The 18,974-nt window shown below is 38.9% G+C and overlaps 1 protein-coding gene across 2 annotated transcripts in view; it reads left to right on the forward strand.

Annotated features, from left to right (window-relative positions):
- The window catches only part of dock7 (dedicator of cytokinesis 7), a 69,128-nt gene that overhangs the window by 35,938 nt on the left and 14,216 nt on the right, over positions 1 to 18,974 (forward strand). For both annotated transcript variants that reach the window (XM_080032051.1, XM_080032052.1), the window contains 11 exons: positions 3,577 to 3,666; positions 4,816 to 4,911; positions 5,413 to 5,553; positions 5,881 to 5,994; positions 6,407 to 6,574; positions 7,471 to 7,610; positions 8,865 to 9,034; positions 10,532 to 10,713; positions 11,259 to 11,441; positions 17,140 to 17,293; positions 17,862 to 17,958. In XM_080032051.1, the coding sequence (XP_079888177.1) occupies positions 3,577 to 3,666; positions 4,816 to 4,911; positions 5,413 to 5,553; positions 5,881 to 5,994; positions 6,407 to 6,574; positions 7,471 to 7,610; positions 8,865 to 9,034; positions 10,532 to 10,713; positions 11,259 to 11,441; positions 17,140 to 17,293; positions 17,862 to 17,958 (1,535 nt within the window). The remainder of the gene's footprint in view (positions 1 to 3,576; positions 3,667 to 4,815; positions 4,912 to 5,412; positions 5,554 to 5,880; positions 5,995 to 6,406; positions 6,575 to 7,470; positions 7,611 to 8,864; positions 9,035 to 10,531; positions 10,714 to 11,258; positions 11,442 to 17,139; positions 17,294 to 17,861; positions 17,959 to 18,974) is intronic.

The raw sequence follows: 18,974 nt of genomic DNA on the forward strand, positions 1-18,974 counted from the left end.
TTAAACTCAAAAATGTAATGTGGTATCATATCAATTCCTAATATGGACATAGTGGATGGTTTTTGGACACTTATTGCACCTATTGCAATATTTGGCTTGTGCAACATTCATATGGATCTTGAAGATAAATATTTAACATTGCACTTGTCCGTCACCTCCCATTGATTCGTGATCAAATTTAGACAAACTCATGGGTAAGGTTATTGCACTGAATGTACAGTATGGTTCTTACCATCAGTGACATCACGGCAGAGAGGCCTTCCATGTGTACAGTGACCCAGGGGGACTATTTTATCGTCACGTAAACTGTATAGCCTTTTGCGTACACACAAGAAGGGGACATCTTATCTCTGCCCACCCACCCACCCACACATACAAACATATACATGCAATGTTCAGTGTGCACAGGTTGCGAAAGGCACAAGAGATATTTAGTTAACGCTAGCACCGGAAAGCAGATGATGTCAAGAAGATACAATAGCACATTGTTTTAATAGTTCTATATTTTTTTTTATGAATAGCTCGTCAGTTTTTACTATTTATTTCTAATGTGTATATATATATAATGTATATTGTGATGTATGTGGTGTTGTAAATAATGTGATTTCCTCCTTCAAACATGTCTTGATTTAACCCCAAAGTACCTAAACAGTGTTTGAATGCAGCCCCCTTGTTTGATGAATGTTCCCGTTTGCTGCTAATACTATACTAAACCTTTCTTCTCTTGTCTTGGAGGGAGGGGAAGTTACACAAACACACGCTCACAGACACACACACACACACACACACACACACACACACACACACACACACACACACACGCAAACACACACACACACACACACAAACACACACACACACACACGCAAACACACACACACACACACACACACACACACACACACACACACACACACACACACACACACACACACACACACACACACACACACACACACAAAGGGAGGGAGAGATCTATTAAGACAATGTGTTTAATCTACTGACAAGCTAACCTTTTTATTGTTTGTTCCTTTGTTGCATCTTCCAGCAGTCCTGACTTGCTGTGAACCTCTTTAACCTGTCATATTATTCCTTCCTTCCTTCCCTCCTCCTCTCCTTCCCCCTGTGCTGCTCGCTCGCTCCCTTGCTTCCTTGCTGCCTCCCTGCCTTGCGTCCTATGACCTTGGCTCACTGACACTAAAGGGCTTAGACCGGTCCAACTCGTGGGTTCACACCATGGGCTGTAAGAGCGCCCCCTGGGGATCCGGCCCCGGGTCAGCTCCAGAAACCATGCAGGTGGTTTTTAATGAATGCCCCCGTCCTGCCTACACTTCTGCCTCACTGCAAAACAACAACAACTCACTCACTCACGCTTATACTGTTCACCTTTAAAGGGATACTGGGATATTTGGAGTTTTGGTTTATTTGTGTACTTTTTAAACATAGTTACAGAATAAATGGTGAGAGTTTTGGGGCATATTTGTCGTCCCTAATGCGTATTTTAAAGGTCTCATATTATGCAAAATTTCAGGTAGATTTTTTCAATGTGGGTGTGTTGTAGAAACTGTTTTAATGATGGAGTGTCCAAAAAACCTTTTATATTTCTCACAGTGCCATTGCTGAATGTCCTATTTTCTGCCTCTGTCTGAAAATCTCTGTTTTGAAGCCTGTCTCTTTAAGCTCTGCCTTACAAAAAGCCCAAAAAAGAGGATTGTTTTTTCTTATACTTTGGGAGTCTCTAGACACACCAGGGACCCATATTAATGTTAAAAAAGAATTAAAACATGAAAACTGCATTTTGCACAATAGGTGACCTTTAAAGTTTACAGTGTATGTTCTGATGTCATGATCACATTTTATAGATTCAACCTCATTCTGAAGCTACTTTCTAAGGTTTTAAGTCATCTCACTATGTCCCTAAGTTTTTCCGAGCTAGAGAATTTTCTGAACCATATACAACATGACTATTGTAACACAAAGGCATAAAAAGACCAAAACTCCAGAATATCACATTATTCTGCCGAACTTTAAATCACAACCCTCCCAACCCTCATGTATGGGAGTCACAGCCGCCTCCATGACAGTTTGTCCTTCACTCTAGAGTCTCAGGTCTCATCCCTCTTCACTTATCTCATCTAACACCTCCCTTTTTCTCAGTACTCGCATGAAGAGACTCATTGTCTAAATCCAAATATTATAGTGCCAGGTTTTTTTATTCATTTTATTAAATATTATTTTTATTGCAGCAATTTCTCAAACACAGTAGACAGCCACCCTTTCTTTCTATGTCAAGCTTGCCTGACGTTCTGGGTTTACATTGCTGAGCCCAAAACCAAGACATAGAGGGATCTTTTATGTATATATATACTGTACATATATATTTTACAGAATATTTTTGGCATATAGTAGAGAAAAAGATTAGTGTTAGATATCATTTTCATCAGTAGAGTAGATTATTATTTTTTTAATTAAAGTTCATCCATTTCATTTTCTCCTTTCTGCTTCTACACAGTTTTTCATTCTCTCTGCTTTAAACTCACAGTCTCCACTATCAGCTACTGTAGTTACCCTGCATGACGTTCTATTAACCCTAAAACACATTAACTCTGTCACTGGAGAATGGAATATCTGGGAGTGTGTGTGTGTGTGTGTGTGTGTGTGTGTGTGTGTGTGTGTGTGTGTGTGTGTGTGTGTGTGTGTGTGTGTGTGTGTGTGTGTGTGTGTGTGTGTGTGTGTGTGTGTGTGTGTGTGTGTGTGTGTGTGTGTGTGTGTGTGTGTGTGTGTGTGTGTGTGTGTGTGTGTGTGTGTGTGTGTGTGTGTGTGTGTGTGTGTGTGTGTGTGTGTGTGTGTGCGCGCGTGCGTGCGTGCGTGTGTGTGAGCTTCACTTCCCATCTTCATGTGATGTTATGTCTTCTGTTGTTTTGACTTGTCATGACAGAAGCCTATGTTTCTCTCTACTTCCAAAATGAGGGATTATTAAGAAAACAAATGGCATTTTGTGTTTACATAGCGCCTACATTAACACAATTTAACCTGGCTTGGAACATTGTTAATCTACTTACCACTTTAATACTGTAATACTAAATATAACTAATTTATTTAATACTGAAGAGGGATTTTTTCCATATGGCATTTTACATTGCTGAAGTATTGTATTCACCTGGAGTGTTGCAAAATAGCATTAATCATTAAGCATTGTTTGTAATATCAAAGGAAAATGAACCAATACAATGTCTTACCTTGATCTCATAGGCCTTTATGAAGCCAATTTGCTTACCTGCTCATATGACTGTTTTAGATTATGGCTGCAACACTTCATGTGTTACTGCCCTGTCCTGTGTCAAATTTGTTTGTGTCTTCATGTGTTTGTGTGATTGTGTTTGTGTTTGTGTGTGTGTGTGTGTGTGTGTGTGTGTGTGTGTGTGTGTGTGTGTGTGTGTGTGTGCGTGTGACCCAGCAGACACATTTTTTCCTTGTGTGTTGTTGAGGAAAAAAGTTGCAACAACTCCCACGCTCCCGTTGCCTCTCTCCACTAACCTTGTTGTTGTCACCGTTCCATTCATTCCACCCATATAGGCCATGGAGCGCTGTGGCAATCGCATGTCTTCGCACACAGAGAGCGCCAGTTTCTTGCAAACTTTAACGGGACGGTTGCCCACAAAAAAGGTAGAGCCACTCGCACCGGGGGAGGAGCCACGCCAAACCCCGCCCACCTTCTGTCTCCGCCTCCTCACCTGTCTGTCTGTCTGTCTGTCTTGTCTGTGGAGATGTGTGTGTTTGTGTGTGTGCTGCCGCTGGATTGGTCGATATGGTGTTTGGTGGTCGTGTCGTCTTGTTGAATGCTGAATGTCAATGATCTGCCTCTTGTCCAGAATGTGTTATGGATTTTTGAAATTTAAAATGTAATTTATTTACTTTATATATTTTTTTTAATTCTTGTTAACATTTTTTTTTTTAACTATACGTGAAATTAATTTTGGTTGTAGTCTGGCTAACTTAGTCTGGGAAGTCTCCTTTCTTAGGGCCCTATTCAATACTGATTACTTTAAAGAAGCAAAGATTATCCTTCAAGTAAATCCACGCTGCAAAAAGTAATATATAAATCAGAATAATTAGATTCTGAGTTTGGTTATAAATCGAGACCTGCCCGTTTTTAATCTTGTCAACATGATTGAGGAAGACTTGCCAGACCCTGGACAAGATTCAAGGAGTTAGCCAGACAGTGTTGGATGTTGGTTTTGCGTAAATAACACCTAAAGTTATTGATGTTAGTAAAACAAAGACACATAAATACTTCTCTCCATCACTAAAAAACACAGGAAAATATTTTCATCAACACCTAATACAATGTATACTAATATCAGGAAATTAAATTTATTACATTTTGCATAATTTCAAAAATTTTAAAGTTGCACATAAATGTAACTTAATTTTTTTTTACGAGTGTTGTCGAATTGTTAACCCTCACTGTAATGTATAAATATAATGTTAAACCTCTTTTTTTCTTTAATCAAGTTAATTTTCAGATTTGGGGCTGCAGAAGCTCTACTCGACTGTTCTTTCATATCATACAGTATATAGAGAATGCTAGAATTTCCTAATCACTACCTAAACCTACTCAACCCTAACTCCATGTCATATACCTGATTGAGTGAATTCACCTTTGATTCCAGTACATTAACTAAGTAATCTGTTAACAACATTGTAGACTATAGTTTATTTGAATTTAACATGGACATAGCACTTCTCCCGATGCCTCACATTGTCTCTGTCTGCCTTATGGCCCGTCCCGCGCTGCTGTCCTGTCCCGCTCAGCTCTTCCATGAGGAGTTGGCCCTTCAGTGGGTGGTGAGCAGTGGGAGTGTTCGGGAGGGCGCTCTGCAACAGGCCTGGTTCTTCTTTGAACTCATGGTAAGAAAAATGTTTATACCAACAAAAAAAAAACGGCTTCGACAAGGGCTGGGTATCAACGTTCAATATTTTTTTGGCACAGACCGAAATGCCTCAATACAATCGGGTGTCGAAAATGTCTTGTCATTCAATGTCAGTGAACGTAGGCAGTTACTTCGATTTCAGTTTATACAGTATAAAGTTTTATATATTGTTATTTTGTAAAGATACCAGGCAGCTGGAAAATAAAACTTTTTTTTTACCACTCTGTCTAATGTCATCCTGTTAAAACGGGTTTCATAAAGTATTGTTCAGTGACCTGTATAGAAGTCAAGCTATTGCTATCTGTATCAATATCGGAAAATGTTGAACGATATCCAGCCCTATCTTTGAATTCAATGAACATGTGTCCTATAGTTCCAAAACAGTCACTACAGTTCAGTACTATCTTACATTACAATATCTCATGTTCTATCCCATATAACCCCTGTCCCATCTAAACCCTGCTGTCCCCGTCCACAGGTGAAGAGTATCATCCACCACCTGTACTTCTCTGAGCGTCTGGAGTCTCCCAGGAAGAACCGCTTCCCTGAACGCTTCATGGACGACATCACAGCTCTGGTCAGCACCATCGCTGGAGACATCGTGTCTCGCTTCCAGAAGGTTAGTAAATAAATGGTGAAGTCTTTTGTGGTATAACACAGCCCCAATGGACAATTTGTGTGACATCATGGGGATTTTGAGATAAAGTGCATACAAGGGAAGTCAGGGAATGTTTGGATTGTACAAATGAGTCAACGTTTTTCAAAAGTATAACAGCGTTTAGAAACTGGTGTCGCCCCCCTGACACTGGCGCAGGAGCTCAAGAAGCACCAACAAAATGTTTCATGTTGTTGATTTTATTGCCATTGACTTTCTTCAATGTAATAAAGCAGAAATTCTGATCAAAACTGCCAAACATTTTAAGTTGTGTGTATCTCCTCCATTCAGGACCTAGAGTTGGTGGAGAGACTCAACACCAGTCTGGCTTTCTTCCTCAACGACCTGCTGTCAGTCATGGACCGAGGCTTCGTCTTCACCCTCATCAGGGCCTACTGGAAACAGGTAAATGCCTTACTAAGAATACATACATTACATATACATAAACGTTATACATTGTTTTCTTTCATAATAACGAATTGGTGTAAGTGAGGTGAAAAGCAAGCCTAAATGAGTAACTTCTAGCAACAGTCAGATAGGGGTGTGAGATGTATGCAAGAGAATGTGTTTGACTACTAAACAAATTCAGGCTCCCTTTAGTATTGATATTCATTTGAAGCTACTGACCGATATTGTCCAATTTGTCTATATGCTTGTGCTTTCAGGCTTCTTCACAGCATTAGGAATAGATCAAGAACTAATGTGTGATGGCATGTCAATAGTTCAGTCACACATCACATACTCCCACTCTTTATTTGTTGTGGTTATGACACATTTCACTTGCATTTCAGTAATGCGTTCTCTCTCCTCTGTCCAGGTGTCCACAAAGCTCTACGCCCTACAGAACCCGACCCTGGAGTCCTTGAGACTTGATTTCTTGAGGATTGTTTGCAGCCACGAGCATTACGTCACCCTCAACCTGCCCTGCAGTCTGCTCACCCCGCCCGCCTCTCCCTCTCCCTCTGTGTCTTCAGCTACTTCACAGGTCAGATTTATTTTTTTTTTTAAATGTAACACCTGCACACAAATAGACTTTAAAGGTGAAGTAAGCGGTTTATTTATGTTAATGTAAGTGTAAAATCGCTCTTTATTCAGTGATTATTATACAGTGATCACTTTCATAATGTGCGCGTTTCATAAAGCCGATCTCTCAGTCAGCTGCTTTGCATGTAATCGGCAAATAAACTTATTGTAGTATCCCGAAATTTGTATCCAATCAGAAGAGAGAACGCTACAAACCGACTCTCGTCTCACTCATATATACTATATACACTCCATGGTCTCACTGCCGGTGCACGCCAGAGCAACAGATGGGTGAATGTGTATGCGCCTACAATGGCGGAGCAGGTAAAAATCCTTCCCAATGTCTGTTTTGATGGTTTTTATCATGTTTTATCACACTTATGGATCTGAGATGATGCTAGATAACTTGCTGCTTGAAGACCGCAGTGCATTGATGTGGTGACGTAGGGACGAGCGAGGGGACTGCTAACTGCAGCAACTGACAGGAAGTTAGCTAAAAGAACCATTCCGCTTACAGCACCTTTAAGCCTGAGTGATCATACACTGGCAAGGACCTAGCAACTTAAACATTAAAAGTATTGAAGTATACAAAAGTCCATTCAAAACGCAGATTGTCTTGTCAAATCAAATGTTTCCACCACTCCTTGACATAAAGATTAGCCATTGAACACTGATTTGGACGTGGATTTACCATGGCAACAAACTAAGCTTCGGAGCATTCGGCTCAGCCTTACTGAAGATACTTTAAAAATCTTTAAAAAGAAGACGTATTTGCTTTATTTACAGCTAAAGTAATCATATAAAATATTCATTACTAATAATAACATTCTTTCTACCGTTATCTGGTTACCCCCACAGAGCTCTGGGTTCTCCACACACGTCCAGGACCAGAAGATCGCCAACATGTTTGAGCTGTCGGTCCCCTTCAGAGAGCAACACTTCCTGGCCGGCCTCGTCCTGTCTGAACTGTCCGTCATACTCGACCCAGAAAACGAGGGGTTGGTATTCACTAATAATTTTTTTTTATTTATTTTTTTCAAATATATTTTTTTGTAATTTTTTATGCTTTATTGATAGTGTAGAGACAGAGTTGAAATGGGGCAGAGAGGGGAGTGACATGCAGAGATAGACCGCAGGCTGGAATCGAACTCGGGTCCGCTGCTGGCCGAGGCCCATGGGGGGGACGCCCTACCAACTGAGCTAAGGGCGCCCCCATATTTTTTTTTTCTAATTAACTTTATTTATACAGGTAGGTCCTTTAGAAAGCAATCTTATTTACAAAGACGGCCATGGCAAAAGACAAAAAGAGATTTCAGGGAAGGGGGTTTGGGGGGGGGGGGGTACACATTTTGCTTCAAAAGGAAACAGTTTCATCTGTCTTAAGGCTCAAAATGATGGTTGACTTTTAGGCATTAAGGAGTGATAATTGAAGGTCTTGTCGTTTTAAGGATGGCGGTCATTGTGTCTATGTGTTTGTTTTAGGTCTCTGTGTGTGACAAAATAAACAGCCAAGTATTGTAGGGAAAGAAAAGGGGTATTCTCTGGTTAGAGCTGCTGTATCTGTCGGTGTGAGATAAAGCCTGTACAAGCACAAGAGTGAGTTATGGTTATGCAGCATTATCTTGGTTAGTTCTCTTGTTCTCTTATCCATTGTACTCTTCACGCTTTACAGATGCATCTAAAACATTTTTAATATCATGAAAAAGTCCATTCAAAAAGTGAAACGTTCATATATTCTAGATGTAGGCCTATTACACAAATTATTTAGTTTTAACGTTGATGAGTACGGCCTACTGCTCATGGAATAAAAACGACTGTATCTCAAAATATGTGAATACGACATGGAAACCAATCAAAGGAAGGATTTATTATACAGAAATGAAAAACCTTCTGAAAAGTGTGTTTATTCTAGATTTGACTTTATGTGTAATGAATAGAGAATATATGAAAGTCTTCTTCTTTTCTTCTCTACTGTTTCTTTTCTACTGTTTCATATTTGGATGTTTGGCCTCCATAAAAAGGGGGTGAGTGTGGGTCATAACCCATGACAAAGGCATTAAGAAAAACTATATAAAAACAGCATTCTTTACACTGATTATCTCGTTTGCCGTTACATGTCATTTATGATCATCAGACGAAAATATTCGACCATTTCAGAAATATTTAAAAGTTCCTCGTAGCACCTTTAAGTTAAATACTATATATCTCTTTGTTCATTTCTTTTTTCTTCTTCTTCTGCTGTTTAATTGCAGGATGTTTGGTCTCCATAAGAAGGTGGTGAGTGTGGTTCATAACCTGCTGTCAAGCCACGACTCTGACCCGCGCTACGCAGACCCCGAGGTCAAGGCCCGGGTCGCCATGCTCTACCTGCCACTCATCGGCATCGTCATGGAAACACTACCACAGCTACATGACTTCACAGGTAAAGATAAAGAGCAACTTTTAATATTAAAAAATATACATTTATTGTTGTTTATTATTTGTGATTTTTTTTGTTGACATGTTGAACACGTGCTTGTCTGTTGTGTGTAAGATAAGATAATACAACGTTATTGTCCATTACATTACATGAAGTGGAAAAATTTACTAAAATACATTAAATACATAAAAAACATAAATACATATTTTATGTTTCGGACTCCAGGAAGATTAGCTCTCACTCTGGTGTGTTTGGTAATATTGATCCTAATAAATCACATTTAAAAAGATCAACTTTTAACATTATAAATACAGTAGTTTTACCTAAAACGTGTCTGTCGTCATATCCAAATGAACTCTTTCCAACCCGTCTAGTCAGCATTTCTCCCATCATATTTGCCTCCAGTAGATCAGTAATATGGCAATAGGGGGTTTCTCTCTCACGCACACTGTAGCAGGTTGAGACAGAATGTGGCCAAATAAGCCTGAGCTATTCAAACACAGCTTCTGCATCATGACCTTAAATAGCATATTTTCTGGGTCTCAAAAGGTTATCATTTGACCTGCAAAATGTTGCAAGGTAACATAGTGTACTATAGTGTAACTCTGCGTCCCTCCTTTAACTTTGCACTGCAGTGAACCTGCCTTCCTTCCTTAGACCAATGAAATTGTATTTAAATTATCCAATCATAATTGTCTGAATATTATTGGTTGTTTAGTCAGTTACGCTCATGTTCATTCATTAATTTATTATTTATTTTGGCTTATTCATTCTCACCCCTTATTCGACTGCTTATAATAATATTATACAAATTTAGCAGCTATAAACACCATTTCAATATGTACACCGATTTATTTTTCATTCATACACTAATCAAATATAACAAAGCCATACAAAGGCTACTTAGTTTGGTCTGAATAAAATGTGGTGTATTTTGTGAGACCGGTGGTACTATTTTTTAATCGAATTTACTAACTTCTAAAATGTTAAATCCCATTAAAAATACCACAATTATTTATCGTTTACATTGAATATAGATATCCTTATTTAGAGTGATGAAAGTGTACACGTACAACCGTTACTGTCATATTTTCATATGCAATGGGATCCGTCTATAGATGTTTTCCCAGTGAAACATTTTACCCACAGCACTTTATGTCTTCATAACATTGAAGTAACTTACTTTTTTACTTGCTTGTGTCTCCCCAACACACTAAGAACTACAATCTAAATGTTTTTAAATTCAATTCAGATTCAGAAAACTTTATTATCAGTCGTGACAGAAAATGGTCTTAGCCGTGGCTCAAACATACAGCATGCAGTGCAAGACAAACTCAGACAATCAACGTATGACATGTGTTCCTGAAAAACAGAATAGAAAGTACCTAATAAAAACCATGTATACAAGATGTTTTGTTCAATATGTGTACAAAGTAGCATTGTGCTCGTAATGTCTCGAATTTCACTTCGTAAGTTAATTTCTCTATTTATTCCTCCCAGTGGACTCCCACAGTGCGTGGGGTCGTGCGGGCTGTCCCCAGGGAGCAGCCATGGGCAGCGGAGGAGAGGAGACGGAGGGCGAGGGGAACAGCCTCATCAACCAGACTGTAGCCATGGCGATAGCAGGCACATCCACCCCATCACCCATATCTAGACCAAGCAGCTTCCTGCTCAACTCGCAGGTCATTCACTGTTTTGACAATGATCTGAAAATTACATATATTAATATTATTAATTGTTGATTTGGCAGTAATGCTATTAAATTATATATAATATATAAAACTGAATGAAAAATCTTCAACAATTCTGTGAGTGATGGAACACTACTGAAAGGTGGAGTCAGCGATTCTGGAAAGCGCTTGTTGTCTGAATCACTTTTTGTCAAAATTTGTAAATATCTCCTCACTATCTGCTACCTGTCTCTACTATTTCTGTGCTGAAAAAATCTGGTGTTAATAAACAGCCTATGCTCTGTAAACTAGTATGTAAACAAGCGATCTTTAGATCCTCTCTGTTGATTCCTCTCCTGGCGAGTCGTAACATTCAGATTCCTAAAAAAAATCATAAAAAGGAGACAGTGATGTAAAACGGCTATAATTAAAATGTCATGGCTGAAAGTACAACATAGTTATTCATAACAGTTGCAGGCAGAGTTTAATATAATATGTCTAAATTAGCCTTAGACAATTATGAACTCATTTTCTTTCTTTCTTGTCCATCTCTCCAGGCGAGTCGTCAGCACGGTAGCTTCTCAGCAGAGTCCAGTCGCAGTCTGTTGATCTGTCTGCTGTGGGTTCTGAAGAACGCTGATGAGATGGTTCTCCAGAAGTGGTTCACAGACCTGTCAGTGTCCCAGCTCAACCGCCTGCTGGACCTACTCTACCTCTGTGTCTCCTGCTTCGAGTACAAGGTATGAGACAATATACACATCGTTAATACACTCACTAAATTAAAAAATCCACTGATTAATAATTTGTCGTGATGTACATTACTGACCGTCACAAAATTGTTACCAGAAAACGGCAAATTAATGTGCACTCTACCAATGACTGAACAAAAAAAAGATTTTTTCCAATTTTTTCACGTTCACATTTCACAAAGTATGATAAGTTATGCACTATCTGCTTGCCTGCTGAAACATAAACTTCTCTGCTTTGGTTTGTATTTGTATTTTATTGGGATCTCCATTAGCTGAGGCCATAGCCAAAGCTATTCTTCCTGGAGTCCACACAACACCTTTGCATCTATACACTGCAGTGCATAATTACATTAAATAATGATCACCATGACAAAACAGTGATAACGGAAATGGTAACAAAAGTAATAAAAATAACTCTACAACAGTCAAAATTAAATAAAATAAAAATAATACAAAATTAACAAAACACAGGACCTAAATTATTCACAGAAACATAGAGATAAACTTATATAAACATAACAGGTGTAATTGATGGTCAGACCAGACAAAAACATATATAAACAGAAACAATTAATGATGATTATACTGATGGGAGTGGCATCATTGGTTAGATATTAGCCACTGCAGAGAGCTGCTCGACTAGTAGATGTTTTTTAAGTAATAGTTTGAATCGATTTTTGCAATTTTCTTGAATAATATGTCCAGGCATGGTGTTCCATTTACTCATGGCTCTATATAATGCTGTACTCTTCGCTCTGTTTGTTTTCACCTTAGGTAGTGTGAATCTTCCTTCCATCGCATGCCTGGTGTTATAATTGTGTGTATCAGAACTGAAACTTAAACATTTATACAATACCCTCGGCAATTTAGTCACTGAAATTTTCCTCGTAAAATTAAGCAAAGAGGCAGTAAATCTATTCTTAACACTTAACCAGGATAGAAAGTTGTGCATTATTTTCACATTACTCCTATAGGAACACCTTAATAAACAGCGTGCAGCCTTATTCTGAGCAATTTGCAATTTTTTTATATGTGACATGGCAGCTCCTGACCAAACCTCTGAGCAATAGTCCAGATGAGCTAAGACAATTGTTTTAATGACATTTCCCATTATATTCTTTGGTAAAAAATGTGAACATCTCCGTATAACTGAGAGACCTCTGCCCATTTTAACTACCACCTTACCAATGTGTTGAGCCCAGGATAAATTACTGTCTACAATTATGCCAAGAAGTTTGGTCTTTTGAACTTGTTCAACTGCCATACCCTTAATGTACAAATTCAACTTGGGATCATTTGATAACAGATGTTTTGTCCCAAATACAAGGCTTTTTGTTTTAGAAACATTAAGAACTAGTTTGTTATGTGTTACCCAGTCCAATACTAACTGCAATTCATTGTTCAAGACATTATTAAGCATTTCAATTGTGGACTCTGACACATATATTGTTGAATCATCAGCATACATCGCTATTTTTGCATTTGTTACAGTTAAAGGTAGTTCATTTGTAAATACAGAAAATAGCAGTGGTCCCAGGCAACTTCCTTGTGGAATTCCACAGTTTAATGATTTGAACTCAGAGAAATGTCCGTTGAAGTACACTGTCTGTTTCCTATTAGCTAAGTAATTTCCTAGCCAGAGTATTGCAGTTGAATTGAAACCATATCCTTTAAGTTTTTGCAATAGCAGATTGTGATCAATTATATCAAAAGCTGCACTGAAATCTAACAGTACAGCACCTACTAAATTCTTGTTATTGATTTCTCTATGCCAATCATCAGTCATTTGAATAAGGGCTGTGCTAGTGGAATGCCCGCCTCTATAAGCATGTTGAAAGTCTGTATTTAAATCATTAGCTGAAAAATAGCATTGTATTTGTTCAAAGGCAATTTTTTCCATGATCTTACTCATAGCAGGCAGCAAACTAATTGGTCGACTATTAGGGCCACTGAATGGTACAGTGGCATTCTTTGGTAGTGGAACAATCTTTGCAATTTTCCATGCTTGTGGGAAAACACATTTTTCAAAACTTAGATTCAACATATGACAAACTGGAGTGGCAATCAAGTTTGCTACCAGTTTCAAAAGTCTCACATCCATGTTATCCACACCAGATGGTTTGTCTTTACAATTTAAAAGCAACTTTTCCACGTAGCTAACATTGACTTTAGTAAATTCAAATGTGCATTTTTTACCTCTCATAATTTGATCTCTAATCAAGGTTTGTGATTGCATGTTGTTTGTTTGGCACATTTCATTCCTAAGTTTCTCCACTTTGTTATTGAAAAAGTTGCTAAGGTGATTGGCAATTCCTACAGGCGTAATAATGAAATGTCCTTCTGATTCAAGAAATGATGGAGGTGACTTAGATTTACTGCCCATCATGTCATTAAGAATATTCCACATTTTTTTGCTGTCATGGCTTGCGTTACGAATCACATTTACAAAATACATCTTCTTCTTCCTTTTATTTAATTTTGTTACATAATTTCGTAGTTTACGATAAACTTGCCAATCCGATTCAAATTTAGAATTATTTGCCATTATCTTTGCTTGATCTCTCTGCTCCATACAATCCTTCAATTCCTCATCAATCCAACAGGATCTGACATTTCTAACAGTTCTCTTCCTCACAGGTGCATGTTTATCAGTTATTTCTCCAAACAGCTTATCAAAAGCCTCAACCGCATCATCTGGATCATCCTTCCACAACACACTATCCCAGCAAATATTTCTAACGTCTTCTATAAAACAGTCTTCATTGAAGTGTTTGTATGATCTCTTTATAATGATTTTGGGTCCAGCTTTCGGGACCTTTGTTTTCCTCACTACTGCCACTAGGTTGTGATCACTACATCCAACTGGTAATGATATGGCCTTGTTACATAATTCTGCTTTGTTAGTATATATATGATCTATACAAGTTGCTGTTCTTGATCCATCCCTTTTTAAGCACACTCTTGTTGGTTGGGTTATCACTTGAGTTAGTCCACATGCATCTGTGACAGCAAGAAGCTTATTCTTAAGTGGACAGTCCAATGATTTCCAATCAATGTTGAGGTCTCCCAGGAAATATATTTCATTTGCATGATCACATACATTATCTATCATATCACACAGTGTATCTAAGTAATCAGAGTTTGCATTAGGTGGCCTATAACAACAACCCACTAATAAGGGCTTCAAATGAGGAATATACACTTGAAGCCATAATGCTTCTAGGTCTGCTAACATAAGATCCACCCTTAATTTTACTGGTATATGATTTTGGATGTAAACAGCTACACCACCTCCATTTGCATTTCTGTCTCTCCTATATATATTATATCCTTGAATATTCATTACACTATCTTCAAACGTGGAATCCAGATGAGTCTCTGATATTGCTAAGACATGTATGTTACCTTCTATTAGCATATTGGAGATATCAATTAATTTATTTCTAAGGCTACATATATTAATATGAGCTATCTTCAGCCCTTTCCTTGGTAATTTAACAGAAGTCATTCTACATAATCATTTATGTTATCCATAATGTTTTCATTTATTAACTGATCCATCTCAGAGTTTATACCCCTACAACCATTCATTAAACTAATCCTAGGTCCAAACAAAAGTGACATAAACCAACAAATACATCCCACAAAAACATTAACCCACACCAAAGGCCCCATTCTCTCTGGGTACCCATTGTTTGTGATCATTGTGAACATATCTCTCCCTCTACCATAGTTCCAAAATGTAAATAAAATAAATAAAGAAAAAAACGAGTCCCCTCTCAAACCATATTCCAATATTCTGCATATCTGCTCTTGAATGCAGCAAGTTCATATTGTCACGTGACTGAAATCACCATGCCAACAGCGTCAATGATCGAGGTCACATGACCAGAAACTGATGACCAAAACAATGTTCTCAGTAACTGCCGCAGCCCGGTTATATTATCAGAAAGGAGAAAAAAATAGAAAAAGAAAGAAGAAGAAGGGGGTCATACTTCACGGAGTAAACCTATCAATTGTCATTAGTCCTCGTCAACACTCATCATTGGACTCATTCGGATCGTGTTCTCTAAGAAAGTCCTCCAACTTTACCTCCAACTTTACCTTGTTCTCTAAGAAAGTCCTCCAACTTTACCGGGTCATCAAAGAAGTTGTGCTCATGCCCTTTGGAAATCTTTATAGTTGCCGGATAGATTAAGAAGGCGAGGAAACCAGCCTCACGAGCCTTATTCATGGAGTCATAGCAGGATTTACGTCGTACTCTGGTTGCCATGCTGTAGTCCGCGGTAAAGTGGACCTCCATCCCTTCTATGTTCAATGGTGAGTTTCTTGCTTCTTTAAGGATAAGGGCTCGATCCGTATATTTCAGACACACAAAAATAAGCACTCTTGATTTAGCGGTAGCATTCACCCGCGGGGGTCCAATGCGATGCGCTCGCATAATCTCCGGTGGAGCGTCTTTCAGTGTGGGAAACCACACCGATAGCTGAGTGTTGAGATATTGTGTGGCATTTGGGCCCTCTGTTCCCTCAGGAAGTCCATGAACACAGATATTGTTTCTTCTACTTCGATCTTCAAGGTCCGCTAGCTTTGCTTCAACTGTTGTTAGAGATTTCGAAAGGGAACAAGTAGAGCGTTCTACCTTTTCTGTGCGTTTTAATAAAGTTGCATGGTCAGCTCGGAGTGCACCGGTTTCTTCTTTGAGTGATAGAATGTCCGTCTGTAACACATCAAAGCGTTGCTCGAGACAGGTAAATCTCTCCTTTGCGATGGCATCAGCTTTGGAAAAATGTTTCTCCAGAGCAATGTCAATCAGCTCGGCCAGGTTTCCAGATGATTCCATTGTTTGCAAAGCCTCCGATGCAGCTGGCGGTGCTCTGTTTTTTTTTCCACGCGTCATATAGGCCTACACAAGTTACTTCGACACTTGATTTTTTAATTTATTTTTGTAGAGCTATTGTGCTATGTTAGACACTAAATCAGCTCGACAGGTACTCCAGTTTTAAAGCCAACAGTTTACTCGTACTGCATTAGGAAAAGTAGGTAGAGGGAGATCAGGATGCAACTACCCACTAGCAGCCATTTTGAATTGCTTTCAAACTGATTGTTGTGTTCAAGTAAAATCAGACAACTTCCCACTGTCTATGCTGTAGGCATCTATTGCTTTGTGTATTTCAAGCTCGTTCTGCTGTGCTATCTGTTTACTTCTTGGTGCCTGCACATTTGCTTCTACAGGTGCATCTAAAAATGTTTGAGTAATTGGTATATTAAGGAACAATTTTTACACATCAAGTGAAATATGTCAAGCCTTTCTTTTATGTTTACTTGATGATTACGGCTTTAAGCTCATGGAAATCCAAAATCCAGTATCTATTATAATATTCCTCATAACATTCTAATATTTTGAGATGATGGATTTTTGCATCAGCATAAGCTGCAATATTACATTTTCACTTTATGTGTTATGAATTTAAAATTCATTAACATTTTTACTATTTGTATGAAATTACAAAAAAAATATCATTCCTTGATATTCTAGATTTTTTTAGATGCACCTGTACATTTCTAACCTGCATTGCTTGCTGACTCTGAGTGCTGTGCTGCAAATAACTCTCGGGGCTTCTCTCTGTCCGTCCATTCATCCCTCTGCCTCACGGATACAAAGGCCCATGTTGTGTTCACCATGCAGGGGAAGAAGGCCTTTGAGCGCATGAACAGTTTGACCTTCAAGAAATCCAAAGACATGAAAGCCAAGCTGGAGGAGGCTATACTGGGCAGCATCGGGGCCCGGCAGGAGATGGTGCGACGCAGCCGCGGGCAGCTGGGGGTGGACACACGACTGGGTATGAAGACACAGACACACACAGACACATAAACAAGCACACACAGACAGACACATAAACAAGCACACACAGACAGACAGACACACACACACATAGACAAGCACAGATAACCAAGCACAGACACACACACACACACACACACACACACACACACACACACACACACACACACACACACACACACACACACACACACACACACACACACAGAGATGCATGCATGCACACACAAACACAGACAGACAGACAGACAGACAGACACACACACACACACACACCCACACCCACACACACACACACACACACACACACACACACACATAAACAAGCACAGACAGACAGACACACACACACACAGACAGACAGACAGACAGACAGACAGACAGACACATGCATACACGTGCATTTTACCCTTCACAAATACATATAGACAGCGCATGCAAACAACTGTACCTTTTGATAGTAGTGTAGTGTCAAGGCCCAATGCAGTCACGTTTTACTGCGCACACACTACCTCGTTTCACCGCCATTAAAAAAAAAAGTTAATAATTCTTTCCCCACATTTCAGAGCGAAGTCCGTCTGGCAGTGCGTTCGGCAGCCAGGAGAACCTTCGCTGGAGGAAGGACATGACCCACTGGAGGCAGAACAGTGAAAAGATGGACAAGTACGACTTTTAATAACGCTTTACATATTCCTTATTTTTTTATTAATGTCACATAAAAAAAAAATAAAAAGATGCTCCCAATAAAAACCCAAACGTATTACTCACTGAACCCACTGAGATCATTTTAAAAGTGCAATATTGATGCCTATAACCTTAGTAACAATTGTGTAGGATAATGGCCATCCCCCATTTAAATCTTCATCTTCATTTCCTATACATATTTATACATTCAGTCATATAAAAGAATAAACCAATACATTACTGTGTTCAAGGGTTTAATATAAAGTCAGGATGTCCTTGCTAAACTCCACCCAGTTATAATAACAAGCTCTGCCGAAGCACATTTAATGTTATAGTTCATACTGTATGTTTTGCTGGATTTACACAGGAACATCATCAGATTTATTTAAAATACAGTATGATTTCCAAGTGATGAAATTCCCACATTTGCCCTGCAACTACAGATATCTGTGTTGCATGCAATCTTTATACAAATCTACACTTTTGTATCTTACATCACTTTTCGCTTTTCTTATAGTGACCACAGATATATACAGTATCTCACAAAAGTGAGTACACCCCTAACATTTCTTCAAATATTTCATTATATCTTTCCATGCGACAGCACTGAATAAATGACACTTTGATACAATGTCAAGTAGTCAGTGTACAGCTTGTATAACAGTGTAAATTTACTGTCCCCTCAAAATAACTCGACACACAGCCATTAATGTCTAAACTGCTGGCAACAAAAGTGAGTACACCCCTAAGAGAAAATGTCCAAATTGGGCCCAAAGTGTCAATATTTTGTTTTGCCATCATTATTTTCTAGCACTGCCTTAACCCTCTTGGGCATGGAGTTCACCAGAGCTTCACAGGTTGCAACTGGAACCCTCTTCTACCCATTCATGACGACATCAAGGAGCTGGTGGATATTAGAGTCCTTGCGCTCCTCCATCTCCCGTTTTAGGATGCCCCAAAGATGCTCAATAGGGTTTAGGTCTGGAGACATGCTT

Source organism: Ammodytes marinus, assembly GCF_949987685.1.
Source record: "Ammodytes marinus genome assembly, chromosome: 8".
Lineage (NCBI taxonomy): Eukaryota > Metazoa > Chordata > Actinopteri > Uranoscopiformes > Ammodytidae > Ammodytes > Ammodytes marinus.